Here is an 18238-nt window from a genome sequence, read left to right on the forward strand (position 1 = left end):
CGTTGCTTAATTTCCCAAATATAGAACAATAAATAATTATTATGGTCATTGAAATACAGTCGTTACTCTGCATTCTTCAAATTTGTCCATTGCAATCATTATTTCATGCGAAGTCGTAGTATGCGACATCGTCAATTTTTCTATTTAGTTCTTCAAATTTTACAACTGTAAAAATAGTTCCACCTTTCATTTATTATCTTGCATTTCGCAAGCAGAGTGGGCACTATTAGAGCTTCAGTTAAAAAAAAATTGATGTGGTTACGAGAATTACATTTTGTGCAATGTGTTCAACAGATGTCGCTAATACATTGTGGGCGATGATTTTTTTTTAAATTTTCTTCAAGCTGTAACGTCTGTTTGTATGTGCCTGTTACAATAAAAACCGAATATTTGGGAAAGGAATTGTACTGCCAAGAAATTTTTTAGTTACATAGGAGTCAATATTCGTCACGCCGATACAAGCCGGCGCGCCGCCGCCGATGGGGTCCAACGGCGTGACGCCGCCAACGCCGCCGCCGCCGGCCAAATATGTTGCTTACGCCGCCGCCGATTAAAAATGCATCGGCGCACACCTCTAGTATAGAAAAATAACAAAACTGTGTTTTCATAAGATGATTATGAAAAAATACGAATTTATTGGGAATTGCATACGTTACTCGCTAGAGTTTCATACGAGCATCTTATGATTCACATAAACATAAGAGAAATATATATTTTTTTCTTATGAAAAATCGAAGATGCATTATGGAAAAGTAAATCATAGCAAACCGATTTGACGAAATAAATGCCGCTTCATAAGTTAGTCTTTTGATTTACATAAGTGCTGCTTGTGGCTAAAAATATACGATATACTTATGACGTTCACTGTATTTTTTGGCTGAGTGTAGTAAAACAACCAGTATTTAAACTGGTACAGTAAGATTCCGTTTTTGGCACGTTCCGATTTTGGCATGCTCCCATTTTGGCACACTCCGATTTTGGCAACAAATGGGTTCCGTTTTTGGCAACAGTCTTGTTGTACGTAATCTTTTAAAAAAGTGCAATATTTTTTGAATCAAATGATATTACATTTGACTTTATTTCCAAACATGGAAGTTATATTAACCCTCAAAGGTGCAAATCTTTTTTTTTAATATGGTTAAAATTGTCTAATAGTTGCAATACATTGCTGTGATATTTTTAAGATGATTTTCGCTATGTTATTTTAAAACAATTTTATGCATGTAAGGGTTAACTATATTTTACACTATACATGTCGTATTTAATGATTACAATAAGTATTGAAATGTATTATTTGTGTATATTTAGTTACAGTGTAACTAGTTCCGAATAGAAATGTACAATAACAAAACCATGATTTTCACTGTGACAGTAATTTTACAATAATTTACAGTAAATTCTAGTTTTATACTACAATACAAAAACAATAAACTTTAACGTTTATACAGTAAATTTCAATGTAAAAAGTGACTTTTACGGTAAAAAAGGGGGGTGATTATGTATCTTAACATTGAAAAAAATCGATATTTCTCCACACATTTTTATCTCGAGAACAGTAAAATTTAATGTGAATTTACTGTATCAGTTTTTTGCTGAACAGTAAAACTAATTGTTACTTGAAATTTTATTGTAAATCTACTGCGAGAGCTCTACGTCGAACATAGTTGAAACAGAAATAACTATAATATTTATTGTTTTATGATTGTTTGTAGGGAAAATGCTATTGTAAAATTCTATTCGGGGTGTCTGACGGAATCAAATTTTATACTAAGACCCAGAGTCTGAGATTTTAAGAGCCAAGTAAAGAGGAATGCGCTACACTGCATAGTAAGATTAGTTCTGGAGGAATTTTTCAATTGAACCTTAGTAACATTGCGAGCCTCTTTCTCTTTCAATTAATTCGACGTCACTACAAAACTTGGCATTAAATTTTCAGTACATATCGAAAACTGACCATAGTGCGTCCCAAAGCCGTATTTAAGAATACAAAACTGCTGGCTCCCAAATAATTTGTTTCAGCTTTATGATGTCTTTGGTAAATTTGTTAGTTTTTTCCGATTTTTTCAAATTAATGGAATTAGGGTGGTCCTTGTGGTTAGGGTGTTCAAAGTAACGACTGTTCAGATGTGTGAAGTATAATACAATATAATAACACAAAAAACTGAAGCAAGTTTGCTGAATAAACAAGGCTATCTATAATGGTTGATTAGTTATGATTTATTTTTAAGATTTGAGGTAGGGTGGCTCTTGCAAAATCGGGTTGCTTATATTATCTTTTGATGTGTTAATTTTTCGTAAATGCATTGTTCTAGAGATTTTAGGAACATTCATTGAAGCCCATTTTTACAGTAGCACTGATGTTTCAATCCCTTTTGTTTGGACAGTTGCAAGTGATTTTTACAACAAAAATGGTTTTCTTCAAACCTAAATATCTTCAAGCATTGCAATTTGATTTTCAATCTATCAATTGAATATGAAAGACAAACGATTGGTTAGCTATGGAGAGTTGATAGATTTATTTATTTTTTTAAAAGAACAGTGTTTTTTTAACCAAATTGTTCATTAGTTTTCAGAAAGAAGAGATAACAGCCCCAGGAGCGAAATCAACACTACCATGCAGTGAATTGTTTGAATTTTGACGTCCAGTGGGCCGAAGAAAAAAAATAATAAAAAATTAACACCAAATATGAATTCAGCGAATACCCCAATTTTCATCAAATTCGGACCCCTTTTGAGGTTTTGTTCGACTTTTGTATGGAAAGTGATCGCTGTGCGACGACTAAATTTGATAAAAACATGAATAAAATTGAATTTCTTTCTTTCATCTCATTCCATTTCGCACATGATTAAAATCCTTCAAACATTTTTGAAGTCGTAGATTGAAAATCCAAACTTTAAAAATAAAATTCCATTTTTGGCACAATTCCGGTTTTGGCAACTGAAAAAAATAAAATTGTTGCCAAAAACGGAATCCTACTGTATTGTCACGAATCACATTTCCACTGACACCACGAAACATGACGAAACACTAACGGCAACCGTACACTGGGGTACAAGTTTACCCGATGCCAACTTTGCCACCTGCTTCCACGAAGGCTATAAGCAAACCACCTTTTTCTACTCTTACTAGGAACTCTAAATTGATTTATGGTTAGAGTCCCAGGTCGATAAATGCCGAATTCTCGTCTTCACACGGGTCCAAAAATGCGTGGGGTACATTTGTACCCCAGTGCAACGTTCTAGGGTTAATTCAACGGAGCGTGCGGAACGTGTGAAGAGCACACGAGAAACACATTCAACTTTTCCTGGCAAAACGGTTACGTGACGTTGCCGTTTTAAAAGCTGATGTATCGTCTGAATCAGAGCACTTCAAAACTGTTTCTGATGTTAGTTCAAAACGACAGTTATTTATTAAACACATTTCAATTTTGACTTCGATGTCTACTCTTCGTGATTTTATATTGTCTACTCGCTGCAGTATCCCAGCGGAATCCACTTAATCAGATCCATGTTGCTATTCGTCACTATGTCATCCCATTTGCAACCTTGCTCAAGAGTGCTTGACATACGCAGGATGTCCGCCGACGACGGTGCGGATGTCTGAGCCTCGCTCGACGGAATTTATTTTTATTATTTCTACACAACGAAGATGGAATCTTCATCAGCACGCGTGAGTCAAGGTACCTACTGCAGTTGGGGTTGACCTTTGTCCGATGTCATCTCAATGCCAACTGCCTCAAACGGATTTGGGATCAACATGAAATGGGAATACTTTTTTAATATTACAAATTCTAAAGCGCGATCCAATCACGATTCAAAGCATCAATTGTCAATTACAATACAATCAATAGTTGAATAAGTTCAACATGTTCTACTGAATCTATTTACTCAACAAGTAACCCTAGCATTAGAAATTGTATGGAATTATTTACTTACTAAATTAAAAAGCAGAAACTTTTATCTATTGTAAGTATGTGCAATATTCAATAAGCTTCCAAAGTAAATTTCCAGATAGCTTGAATGAAAGATAGATACATTTCTAGATTGAGAGCACTAAATTGAGTTTACGTTTCATTTTTTTCGAAAGCATCCATTGTTCTTAGTCACCACTCGAGAAGGAAAGGACAAACCTAATTACAGAGATAGAACCTGTTATAAGAACTCGCTTATCCTCTATAGCGAATGTAGGGGAGACTGGGGTTACTTGAACCACTTTTTTATTACTTGTGATAATTCTTGGACCTTTTGCGATGCATGTATATAATAACAAACAATGCTTTGCTGTATGTAATACATTTGAAAATGAAAAGTAACGTGTCATTATAATTAACATTCTATAAATGCATGTCAATGTATCCCCAAGGCTAGGAAACCCTATAAGAAAAGTTGAACCATTCTTCTGGCTATTACAAAACATGTAGACATGAAAAAAATATCGTTTAGTTATTTTTTTGTCTTTTGTATTGTCTGTGCTATCATTTAATGTGTATGTATTGAAAGAAGTACGAAAACGTTGTGCAAAGTAAAAATTCCCCAAAATTATTCTGTTATCAAAACACGCTTTGCTAGCACCCAGTTTAAATCGAAATCTAGTATCTCTCGACTGAAAGGCTGCTGTGTGGCAATGTGATCGAATTTCACAAGATATTTCAACCGAAAAGAAAGCAAACGACAAGCAAGTCGACAACATGATACTCACTAGAGAAAAAGATTCCCAGTTGAAAATGCTTACGATAAACCGCACGATAAGAGCTTTCGACGAATTTTCTATTAAACGTGCAACTGTCGGCTTACAGCGGGAGCAACGAAGGTATTTTCATTTGTGTTGAAGAATTGTGATTTGTTGGGATAGGTTAAAAGGTTCAAAATGGTTAATAAACAATCAATCAACTCTCGATTTTAGTGACTACTCTTAAGGGGTACATACTTTTTCATATGAAAAATGTCAAGAAAGTTGGAATTTACGTAGAGGCATAGAGCAATGGTTTTATTACATCAAACTTACAGTATTTTGGTAGTACACTTTTCAGTGAAATAAACAAGAATAAGTTTATAGAAATATATTGATAATTAGCGGAGTTATGGCTTTTTCCCCGAAACCTTTTTTGCCTTTCTCCTATAGAAAGGCTATGCAATCACTCCAAAAACCGACTTTTTAACCGAGGTCCGGAGCACTGACTCTCTTATACCATTCGACTCAGTTCGTCGAGTTAGGCAAATGTCTGTGCGTGTGTGCGTGTGTGCGTATATGTTTTTTTTACAATGGAGAAGACGTTTACGTACTAGCCCAGTACACGTGCTATTAGTAGGTGTCCAAGCTACCACACAGGTGTACTGGGGGCGAGTCGGGCTCGAATGGTGACGCTGCCATTAATACCGACTACACTCCATTGGGCTCCGCCATCGTTCCCCCCAGGGACTACCTCTCGGTATTACTTCTGAGGGGATGGCTGTACTTGATGTACTCATTCACTCTCGCTCACGCGTTCATACCTCCTGTATGAAGCTTACTTGGGTGCTCTCTCTATCGCACCTTGATTCACTCTCTAACACTCCACATGAGGCTGACTTTTGTGCTCACCTTTTTCGTTCCTTGCGAGGCTGACTTGTGTGCTCACCTCTTTCATTCCTTGCTAGGCTTACTTTTGTGCTCGCCTCTAACATACCATGTGAGGCTGACTTGGATGCTCACTCTATCACCTGGTTCACTCTCGATCGTACCACACTATAATACCCCTGTCGCTCCCCCTGGCATCCCATGTGGGACATTTTTCTTAGGCCCCACTTCTGACATATCATGCGAGGCTGACTTGTGTGCTCACCTTTTTCATTCCTTGCTAGGCTTACTTTTGTGCTAGCCTCTACCATACCGTGTGAGACTGACTTGGATGCTCACCCTTTCACTCCTGTGCCACGCCACGAGTCATCGATAGCTAAGTCCCAACATACTACGCTACGACCCTCCCATCTTGGCATGAGGCAGTCCACATATACGCCTTTACACTCGCTCTTCTGCCTTGCTTCAGGGTGGCTGGGTTTACCCCTTACGCGGTTGCCAGTCGCTGCGCCAAACCTGCCTCAGCATGGACAGACCATTCACTCACTCACTCCAACTAACCATTCACTAGTTAGTTGTGCCCATCGTCTGTTGCTCGGTGCGCCAAATTACCTGTAGCCTACAGGCAATCTGGGTGGTTGCAGTCGAGACTGTCGCTGAATAAGGGTATCAGGGGTTGTGTCCCAGCCACAGACGTCAAGCATTGCTCTCCTTTCGACGTCGAAACGAGGACATACGAACAGTATGTGTTCGGCAGTTTCGTCTACACCTGGGCAGTCCGGGCAGACTGGGACATCCGCGTGCCCGAACCTGTTGAGATACTGTCGGAAACAGCCATGGGCTGACAAGAATTGTGTCAGGTGGGTCCACCTATCTTTCGAGGAGTTGTCCCACTCACGCTGCCATCTGGCGCGCGAGGTCACCCTGGTGCGCTCGCGGGCTCCTCTATTTCCACGTAGCTCGAAGAACTCCTCATCTTCCCGAATGACCAGCCCGACTGGCATCATGCTCGCTATCACGCAGGATGCATCGTGTGATACCGTGCGGTAGGCAGATATCACTCTGAGGCACATCACGCGGTAGGTGCTCTCCAGTTTCTGTAGGTAACTGGTTACCCTCAGTGCTCTTGATCATGACGGGCCGCCGTACCTGAGGATAGATATGGCAACGCCTGCCAGTAACCTACGTCTACTGGCGCACACCTTTGAGCTGTTGGACATCATCCTCGATAGAGCCGCAACAGCAGTCGACGCTCTCTTGCATGTATAGTCGACGTGGCTGCCGAAGGTCAGCTTGTCGTCTATAATGACTCCGAGAGACTTCAGACTCCGCTGTAAGGTGATCACGACTTCTCCCACATGGATAACTGCATGTTGTGCCGACTTGCGGTTGTTGACGATAACTACCTCCGTCTTACGATGAGCGAGCTACAGGCCTCTCGCGCTCATCCATTCCTCCACCATATTGATCGCATGTTCTGCGGTTAGTTCTACCTCAGGGATTGACTCCCCATAGACCTCCAAGGTTACGTCGTCGGCAAAGCCGACGATCTTGACCCCAGGAGGGAACTTCAGTCTCAGAACCCCGTCATACATGAGGCTCCATAGCACCGGGACTAGGATCGAGCCCTGCGGGACTCCGGCGGTAATCGGAACCCTTTTCTAACTGGCATCGGTCTCGTATAGCAGTACGCGGTTCTGGAAGTAGCTTTCCAGGATCCGGTATAGACCCACCGGTAGGCTAAGCCGGTGTAACGAGAGCGCGATGGCATCCCAGCTCTTTGCATCCTACGTTTAGCTCTGAGGCAGGCTGATCGTAGAGCTGCAATCTCGGCACTCCACCAGTATACCGGGCATCTGCCGTTTCTTGGCAGTGTTTTTCTCGGCATAGTGGCGTCGCACGCGCGTGATAGAACAGCTACCAGCGCATCCCCGCTTAGACTGTCGGTGTTGGCCTCCAGTCCCAGGGCCGCGGTGAAAGCTTCGCTGTCGAAGTGATTGGACTTCCACCCGCGTACCTGACAGGGATCTCCCGCCCTCGGATGCTGCACACCATAGTTGATCCTAAAGCGGATTGCTAAATGATCGCTATGAGTGTAGTCTTCGTCTACCCTCCATTCCATGCCTGGAGCCAGACTCGGGCTGGCAAATGTTACGTCAATCCACGCCTTCACCCCGTTTCTACGGAATGTGCTAGCGGAGCCATTATTAGCTAGCACAGTATCGAGTTTCGCAAACGCCTCCATTAGCGCTTGGCCCCTACTATTTGTACAGCGGCTGCTCCATTCTACTGCCCAAGCGTTAAAGTCTCCTGCTATAACTACCGGTTTCCGGCCCACTAGGTCTGACGAGAGCCTGTCGATTATCTGGTTGAACTGTTTTATGGGCCACCTTGGTGGAGTGTAGCAGCTACAATAGAACACACCATTGATCTTGGCAATCGCAATACCCTCGGCGGAAAAGTGTATTACCTCTTGAACCGGGAACCGTCCCGTTGTATAGATTGCCACCATCCCAGGCCCGTCCGACACCCAATTGCCGTTGCCGGCAGGGATGTTGTACGGGTCTGATAGGAGGGCGACATCTGTCCTTGACTCCAAGAACGACTGCCACAACAGCTAGATTTAGCTGTGTGACGTTCACGGCTTCTTCCTATTTGCCTCACCGAAAGGACACGAAGGTCCGCCTATAGCATGATTACGGGCTTGCTTCTTAGCGGTGCAGATAAGGCATTTATGCGCCTTAGTGCCGCCCCGCTCCTTATGCCCCTCCTCGCCGCAGCGACGGCATAGTTTGCTCCTGTCTGTACCCTTACATTCGTACGATTTATGGCCGGACTCAAGGCACCGATAGCACCTATCCACTGAAGGCGGATGGGGTATGCTAATTGGGCATACTGACCAGCCGATCTTCAGTTTACCTATCACGGTAACCTTTTTGGCATCTGCTTTCAGTAGCCTGAGGTAGGCTACTTGGGTGCGCCACTTCTGCCGATTCGTGTGATCAAAATGATTTTCTGCAATCGATTCTCTGGAATATTATTTCTGCCGCATTCAATCTATGTTCAATCAACTATCTAACGCAAAAAATACTTTTGATCATGTTTTTTTCTGCCCCTTTCTGAAATGATTAGTAAGGCATAACTTCACACTTGTATTTTAGGGGAATCAGGGTAAAATGGGTTTCATTCCATAAATCTCAATTCCATAAATTCAATTGATTCCCTGGAATTTTAAACATAAAAATTAATTTGTAACATTGGTATTCAGCCTTTTTCCATGAAGTACGGCTAAATTTAACTTTACACTTATATTATGGGAAGAATTGGGGTAAAATGGGCAAAAAGGTTTCGTGCGGTGATTCTAAGTATATTCAATCGATTTCCTGGACTTTTTGCATAAAAATTGCTGCTTTTGATCAGCAGCATTCAGCCTCTTTCTGAAATGAAGTGCCATGTCTAACTTTATTTTTGAGTTAAGGAAGGAATTGGGGTAAAACGAGTACCCATGTTCCATGCGGTCATTCAAACGTTAATTGAAATTTTTGAATTTGAAGATGTTGTATTCCACTATCTGGGGCTATGTGTCATTCTTAAATCTAAAATATCTCCTATGCAACGAAACTACGTAAGGTTTGCACCTTATACCTCTGTTAATACTAGATGGGCTTCAAACATTTATATTTCAGCCGATTCAGAAAGGCATATCCTAATTTTAGTAATAATTTTATATGTGTGCACACTTAGCCAGCCAAAAGTTGTTCGGTAATTTCTTTTGACGACTACCACAGTAAAGCGATATTTTTACGGAGCTGTCAGCAAATTATTTAAAAAATTGCGGAAAAATTCTCATTTTTTAACGATTTTCAATAATTTTTCGAATAATTTGCTGAAATCCGCAATAGTTTTCATTGAATTTATCATCACTTCTGTTTTTTTTCGGTACATAAACATTATCCAGTAAAAAACTGAATGATTGTTCGGCAAAATTGTATCAACATTACCGAACCTCGCCAAAAACTTACAAAACAGGTACAGCAAATCAACTGTCAAATCGCCATTTTAAGAGTAAACTACTGACTGACCAGTATTTTTTGACGTTTGGATAGAACGGATTGCGGAGAGTTCGGTAACCGAATTGGTTTACTGAATTGATTACCGAACGGTTTGCTGTTCAAAAACCCAGTAAAATTTTACTGTACCCAGTAATTTAAATTAAGTGTGTGCAAAAAAGTAGGGTATTGAAAATCGGTAAAATTGAAAACTTTACGAAAAAAGAGAAAATTTCCATCAACGAGGTAGCTATTTCAGGTAGAGCCCTCAATAGAAAACACCTAAGTGACTCAATGAAACACAAAAAATTATAAATAGAGGTGCAGCGTGCGTAATTGAATCAGTTTTTGGTCTTACGTCAAACGAGTAACATCATGGCTATGGTTTCTAGACTTTAGTTATTCTAACGTGGTAGACGCTATGGATTTCCGGCAACGGTGGCATCGCACACAGCCAAACCGTGTACGAATTTTTTGGGGACCAGCACGGTTTCACAGAATGATTTGTAAAGTAAGTGGGTGGGGCTTGAGAATTTGCGTATGAAAAAAATAATTTATTTTTATACTTGTTTGTAAATACGTAGGGTAAAGAGCCTATTGGCACACATATTTCATATTTTGGATATATGTGATACATTTTGTACTACTAAGACATGCCTCTGTAGGTATTTCTAAAACACGGGCGTATTTGTGCTTACAGAAATGCGGGATTTCGCAGGATGAGGAGACTGAGTTATGTTAGAGCAGTTTTACCTTTGATTTGTTTGCAAAAAATTGTGAGATAATCTATATCGATTCTTGGTAGTCCTTTTAGTTTGAGATTCATGCCATGTCTTAAGCGTTGCTGGATTTAAAATTATGTTTTCCCAGTTTATCCAGTAAAAGTATCTGTCCTGCTCTATGCATTTAAACACAGTTTTAAACTTGCTTCAAATTGAACGACAAATTGAACGGTGATGCACACTAATTTAAATTTTAAAACAAAACCGTTTCAAATTATAAAACAAGCCGCTATACTTGAGATGTAATTGTTTTATTTCTAGTTCACCATTGAAACACCAATATAAAACAAAAGCCACAGAGTATGCACCAAGTTCATTTGTTTTAGTTCCAAGCAACAGGGGCGGGAATAGCTTAGTTGGTAAATCGATTTACTTTTACGCATCTCACCTGGGTTCGATTCCCAACCCCGCACATAGAGTTAAAAATCTGTTTTAAGAGTTGTTTCTAACCCGAAAAAGACCATTAAGGCAGTTTTTTTCCACACCGTTCTTCATAAAAATCAATCAGCTTATGTAAAATGTTATTACAGTACTGCTGATTGATTTTTATGAAGATCTAACACTCGGTGTGGAAAAAAAACTGCTTTTGTCGTTTTTGATTTTTGCCGATTCTCTCTCCAACCTTAAACAACACACATATAAATTTAGATTAATTCATATATATATATATATACAGTATAAAAGGAAAACCTTGTTTTTTGGTCCCAAATGATTGACTTGTCAATAGTCAGTACCATTTACCCGTTTTCTATAATGTTAATACTTACTTGGAAGCACCTTGTGGCAGAACATTGTCAAGTAAGCTGTCGTCTGATAAACTTTTACCCGTATCATCAGCTTCATCTGAAAAGATAAAAACGAGAAACACATTATTTTCATTCAAGGGGATTATTCTCCATCGCAAGAGACAATTTTCTTGGATCAAAATTACTCTATCCCACAGCTACGCTAAACTATTTTATTGGTTCGAGGTTCCTAGCAAAAGAAAATGTTCAAGTTATATTTTTCAAAAGAAGAGAAAAAACTTCCTTGGAAAAATATCACCTGTGGCAACTTTGGTATTTGCGCAAATTCTCCAAGCAAGAATTTTTCTTACAATTTATCTTAACAACCGAGCAAATATTATACCCACAGGAGTCTGGACATTTTCCCATCCATATTGAACTTTCTTATCTGCCACATCCAGTGCGTTGGTGGTGTACCGGAAGAAAACTGTCCCTAAGTTCGCAGTAATTAAACTATGATACCCGAGAAACATCGTCTTGAAACTTAAAGTGGAATGACATAAATAAATAAATCAGAAAAAAACAGGAAAGCCTTCCTCGTTCCGCTTTTTACCACGGACCGGCACCGACGTGCCACTAACCAATAACTACCGCCGGACGAAGGAAGTTATTGGTTAGAAGTGGATACACGACCGACGCCCGACCGAGAGCCAACAGTGAACTGCAAATGAGAAGAAGCAAACACCATTAGACCGGAAATGGGTCTGCGTTCGGGGTCGTCTATCGTAATGAAGAAGGAAACTGGTGAATGCAAGTACATCCTACCACCTCACTCAAGGCGGCTTGCACAAGTGCTGATACAGTACTCTTCGAGAAACCAAACACTTGTTGCTGAATCCTTTTACCCATCGACAAGGGCGACAAGCAAAAGCGAAGGAAGAACGCGGAAGGACTTCTGCGAATGCAGTGTGAATTTCTAATAAAACGGAGCGAGCACGACATTACTCTTTTTCTTTGCTATAGGATATCTACGGATGGCAAATTGAATTGGAGACGGTTGTACGCGGTTCGAATGATACAATTTTGCTACCGCCCGCAGTCTTAGCGTTTTTGCCAAGCATAACTTATCTGAAGACGTGCCCTCTTGAACGCCCGCCTCGAATCGCCATTTATGAATGGCGACAGAGTAAGGCGAGAAGAAGTTTATCAAATTGTTCGACGGTTTGCTTTGTGTAGGTGTAACATTTTATAAAAATTGTGTTACATTATTGCTACATCCACGTGAGTGAAAAGTGTCGAATTGAGCTCGCGAAAGGCTTGCTATTTCTGAGAAGAACCGAGGCATTTTAATAGGCAGTGCTTTTACTTATGAGCATTTTCATTCCGCATGATGAAAAATTGAACCATTGATTCGGGATACGTCTTCAAATTAAACGAAATGCTTTTTTGGCCATTCAACTCGAATAAAAATAAAAACGTACTTAATCAACATAGTCGTGTGATGAAACATTTCCAACAAAAATCAATCAGTTTTTGAAGAAAAGATCGTGATACTTAAAATATATTGTTTGTTACTTTGTCGTTTTCGAGCTCGGTTTAAAAACGCATTTAATCCAACTAACAGTGTGATGATACATTTCTTATAACTCTTATCGCTTTCTTCGGGTATTATATCGATTGAGAATATTTAGAACTTGATGCTTCGCGATGTTTTTGATAACACATACTACATGGGATAGTGGCAGGACTCAGATAATCGCTCAAATTAGCATAGGATAGTATCAGTGTAAGAAATCTCAAAGGTTAAACAATACAAACGAATGCGCTGAAACGAATGTGCTGAGTCAAAAAATTCGAAAAATAAATTTTCGAATGGATTTGAAATTCATATTCTCAATAGCGTTTACTAAAATTCCCAACGCGGCTGAGAACTAAGCTCTGAAATTTCAGCTCTTAATATATCGCCACCTCTGAAGTGCATGCGTGCATAGTTCAAGCTTTACTTCGATAACGACTTTTTCTAAAAAAGACTTCCTAGTAATATCTTTTATCTGAATTATTATCCCTAATCCTAATGCTAAAGAACAAATAAAAAACTCTCGAAACCCGTTATGGATTCATTATCATTAATGGAATTTTCTTTTTCACGAAACTTTTCGATAACCTTCCGTCACTTCTATTAAAACTTTTCAAATACTTTATAACTTACATAATCTTATTAGGAACAGTTGTTTAAGAAACTTTTGTAATATTGTGTAGGGAAAGCTGAAACCTGATGAATTTTCTCTATCTGCAACATATAAACCCTTAAGTATACCAATTAATTTAGGATACTCTTTTAACATAAACTATCGCACGAATGGAAATAGATTTGCTGAATTTTGGAAGAAGTCGATAAAATAACCCCTTGAAAACTACCTAAAAATTGGCTTTAGGCTGACAAAATGGGGACATTGACTATATCGCGACGTATATGGAGTATATCGAGTTAAAATGATTCCTTAATCTATTTTTTTTTTCAAAAATAAAACTTCACAAACTCAAGCTTTGGATAAAATATAAATTTTATCGTTTATAAACAATAAAAGAGATTTATCATAAACAGTACAATCATAATAATTTAATTTAAAATTAAATAGAAATCGCCTAAAATATGTTAAAACCTTGGACACATGGAGCCTTCATGTCTTCAACAAAGTGGTTTGTAATAGCACTCTCCAAAATTTTGCTGAAGACATTAAGTCTGCAACTAAATTTGTTTGAAGAGCAAATTCGCCATAAATACTTCTTGGAGGATATAACGCCAAAAATTATTCTATCAAATGAAGTGCAGTTTAACGTTTGTAAAATTCATCGAAGATACTAAACCTGCGAAGTTGGTGGAACGGAAAACACCATTTTTCATAAATTCCTCTACTTTTGGAAGGTGGTTTTCTCGTTATTAATTCTATAATGTCTTCGTCTCAACTCGACGCAATCCCAAAATAAAAAAAAATCAGCGAATGTTGGAAATTATGCAACTTTTCGGTGAGCAGTTCTAAGTTTCATAGACATTAAGCAATACCAGTTTCGCTTCCTATTAAAAAAACCCTGATCCATATTACAGTACACCCCTTAAAAACTGAACTCGATATGATAGGAAATTATGATTATGATTGATTTCAGAACTCTAGAATGAGTTTTTATTGGAATGTTTTTAGGCAAGTATTTGATATTGATGTTATTAGACAACTGTGAGATCAAGACCAATACACCAGTTACAGATCAGGATCGCATTCCCACAATTTTTCAAAGGTCCTCGTGATGTTTCAAACAATTGGTTATGAATGTACTGATCAGATAATTATCATTGTAATATTGAATTAAATCAGTCAGCATCAATAAATTTTTTACTTCAATCCAATTATTTTTTTTTTTTTGGGTGAGGGTGGGGGAGGGTGATTAAACCCCAAACCATCCTCTTGTATACACTACTGCTTGGAGTTATTCTTTTCGCTTTTCATTTTCCGAGGTATGTTTCAGATCGATCCGATGGTTATAAGTCAGAAGGTTCGCGCAAATTAAAATTTTTGCACCGATAAGTGATCAAGTTCCATCTAGACAATTTGAAATTGTTCTAGCAGTTGTAGATTGAAAAATGAGATACGAAATTCGTTTTATCGAAATAATATTCGGCTAATTTAAATGGATTATTAGTATATTGAACAATAAATAGGCGACAAAGGGTAATCCACAAACAACAAGCCATAACTTTTAAAGTATTCGAAATATGTATTTGATGTCTTCAGTGAAATTATTCTCAAAAGTAAGAACTACAAATTTGCCGAAGACATTATTTCAATACAATCAAAATTCAAAATTTATGAAAATATCACACTCTTCGGGGGATTAATCAGTAAAATCACAATACCAAAAGAAAAGGCCCCAAGTAACAATTGAAGTTTTATAGCATGCTACAAGTACAATTTAAGTTTTATGAGTGGTTATAAAACTTTTATAAAACCTCAATTGTTACTAGGGGCTTATTGTATGCTTAAAATTCTCTGAAGATACTATCGACCTAATATTATCCGTTTTGGCGCTAATAATACATTGAATGTTTTTGGTCTTATTTCTGGCTATGGAAAATGAAAATTTGGGTAGAAGTAGTTTAGAGTGTATTGTTTGAAATGTATTTTTCATCGCTGTTAGTTTTTCGAAAAGTGTTACTGATAAATTGAAATCTGTGTGTGTTATAGTAAATACGCGCGGGGAATGCATGGCTGTTTAAAACAAAATAGTTCCGTATGGCCACCGACATTGCGGGAGACTATTCTAGAGGTTTAATACTAACAATTACACCAGACGCCCCCCGTAAAAAATAAATGCATGATTACATCTTCTGCTAATACTAGACCTAACGTTTATGTTGAAATAAATTGTGAAACTATAGATCGCGTACGTGGATTAAAATACCTTGGAATTATCAGTTAACTTTCACGTCTCACATCAATAATGTCATCAAAAAGATTGCTAAAAAGTATGGTATATTGTGTCACCTAAAAAATATTTAACAATTGGTTTGACACAAACACCTGACGAGACAGAGGACGGCTGTCGAGCCACGTCTCGGTCAAGGTGATGACGTCATAACAGCAATCCGTGGTCGCGTGGCTGCTCGTTGATGAATTTAAGTCACCAACATTCTGGTAATAAACATCGATGTTATTGGAGGACGGACCAGGTTTAGCAGAGAACGAATTCATGTTACCGTTTTGAACGCGTTGGAAGGCCCTTTCGTCAATCCCACGAACAGTATCGGAACGGCTGACGGTCGCGTGGTCGACTGTGGTGGGAGATTCGAGGCATCCCGAATCAACTCCATCGAGCCCGAGAATACGACGATTGTCGTCGGCAAGAGAAATGGTTGACATCTGATCACAAGATGTCGGAGAAAAAGGCAAATTACTGGAAGCGAAGAATACATCAGCACGACAAGCCGACAGACGATCGCTGGCAGTAAGGGCTCGACTGTAGCAGGGGGATCGAGGGCTTCCATAGAACCAACTGCGGTGCGTCCCAGTATGCGATCAGCATCGATACTCGTCGGTTCCGACAGCATAAAGTACTAAGTTACTTTACGCTTGTTCGGACATGCAGCAGACTCGAGTGATTCGCATTCGACAAAAATGCCAAAACATCTTAACTCCTGCGGTAGAAGGCAAAGGGTACCCAAATAATAATTGAAGTTTTATAGCCTGCTACAAGTGCAATCTAAGTTTAATAGGTGGTTATAAAACTATCATTAAACCTCAATTGTTGCTAGGGTAAGCCGTCGGGAAATTTTCCTCCTTAACTTCCTTGTTCTTCCTTGAGTACTATGACTCTTAATACTGAAAATGCTTCACACCTTTCAGTCCCTTGCTAATTAAATGTCGTTGCAACACAACTTTTACAGTATTCAAGATAGTTATTTGCTGTCCTCAGAAAAGTTATTCGCAAAGTAGGAGCTACAAATTTGCTGAAGGCATCCATTAAATTCTCCTAAGAAACTATTGGTCTAAAATTGTCAATTTTGTCAATTTAAAACCTAAACACCAGAATCAAAAACAAATTAATAGCGTTCTGTCTGAGTCTTTTATTTGAAATAAGATCGGTTCAGCCATTACACAATGGTACAGAATGCAAATTTGGCACGAATTTTGAGATTTTACTAAAACTAAACAATTTAGCCTTATTAAGTCTTTGGAAAAGTTTTCGTAGTTTGTGAGCCCCTTTTTTGTTAAAACAAAAGTTAGGGCAGTTCAAATTTATAGAGTTTGCATCTTTTTGGGGACATGCAAACTCTATCAAAAGCATGACTTTCATTTTACAACAAATTTTACATCAAAAGTTAGGGTGTTATTTAGTTTTTCTTCGAAAAACTTTTCGTCTTTCTCAATAGAAAGATATTGCAATTGCTCCGAAAACCGACATTCTAACGGAGGCCCGGAGGACCGAGTGACATGTACCATTCGATTCAGTTCGTCGAGTTCGGCAAATGTCTGTGCGTGTGTATGTATGTGCGTCTGTGTGTGTGTTTATGTGACCAAAAATGTCACTCATTTTTCTCAGAGATAGCTAAACCGATTTTCACAAACTGAGTCTCAAATGAAAGGTACAACTTTCCCATAGGCTGCTATTGAATTTCTAATGGATCCGACCTCCGGTTCCGGAATTACAGGGTGATAAGTACGATCACGCAGAAGATGTCAATTTTAATAAATTCTGCAATGAATGTATAAAAGTGATTTTTTTCCAAAATGTGGCCACAACTACTTCGATTTGTAGTATTAGGTCACTAACAGCCATTCAGAGTCTCTTTGGCCACCGTCATCGGTTCCGGAAGCCTCAGCGGAAGTATCTAAATTCAGAATAACAGTCACATCGGTTTCTCGGAGATGGCTAGACCGATTCAACCAAACTTAGTCTCAAATAAAAGGTGTTGCGCCCCCGTAAATGGCTATTGAATTTCATCCCGATCCGACTTCCGGTTCCGGAGTTACAGGTTGTGGCGTGCGATCACATAGCAAATTGCGATTCAAACCAATACTCCGATGAAAGCAAAAAAGGTCAAAATTTCGCTAAAATGTCTCTTGAACATCTTAAATTTGTAGTTCTAGGTCACTGACGGCCAACCAAACTTTCGTTGACTACATTGACCACCATAGACGGTTCCGAAAGCGCCCGGGAAAAGTGGCCATCTTTCAAAATTAACGAACTCACATCAGTGTTCCGGAAATGGTTGCGCTGATTTTTACAAACTTAGTCATAGCATAGTCATGATAGCAATAATATCTCCACAGATGTCTAAAAAATTTCGTACGGATGGCTTATATGGTTCTGGAAATATAGACTAAACCGTCCGGTCACATATGAAATTCCCATATAAACCGGAGCTCAAATTTTTTTTCAAAGGGGGGACCCCATGAAATTTCAGAGACCGAATTCGTATTTTTGATGCCAAACATCTTTAAAATGCATGAAACGTCGAGATTTTATGTTCACTCGAAAATTTTATGTTCACTCGAAAATTTCGAAAACATCTACAGGACATGTTGGAAAAAAATTAAAACTGCAAAAGTTGTATGAAAAATTTGGTTTTTC

The 18238-nt window shown here is 38.8% G+C and overlaps 1 protein-coding gene across 1 annotated transcript in view; it reads right to left on the reverse strand.

Moving 5' to 3' along the window:
* LOC131679070 (U8-agatoxin-Ao1a-like) overlaps window positions 1-18238 on the reverse strand; it is an 84893-nt gene that overhangs the window by 14499 nt on the left and 52156 nt on the right. The window contains exon 2 of the mRNA XM_058959623.1: window positions 11156-11231. Coding sequence (XP_058815606.1) covers window positions 11156-11231 — 76 coding nt within the window. The remainder of the gene's footprint in view (window positions 1-11155; window positions 11232-18238) is intronic.

This window comes from Topomyia yanbarensis, chromosome 2 (assembly GCF_030247195.1).
Source record: "Topomyia yanbarensis strain Yona2022 chromosome 2, ASM3024719v1, whole genome shotgun sequence".
Classification (NCBI taxonomy): Eukaryota; Metazoa; Arthropoda; class Insecta; order Diptera; family Culicidae; genus Topomyia; species Topomyia yanbarensis.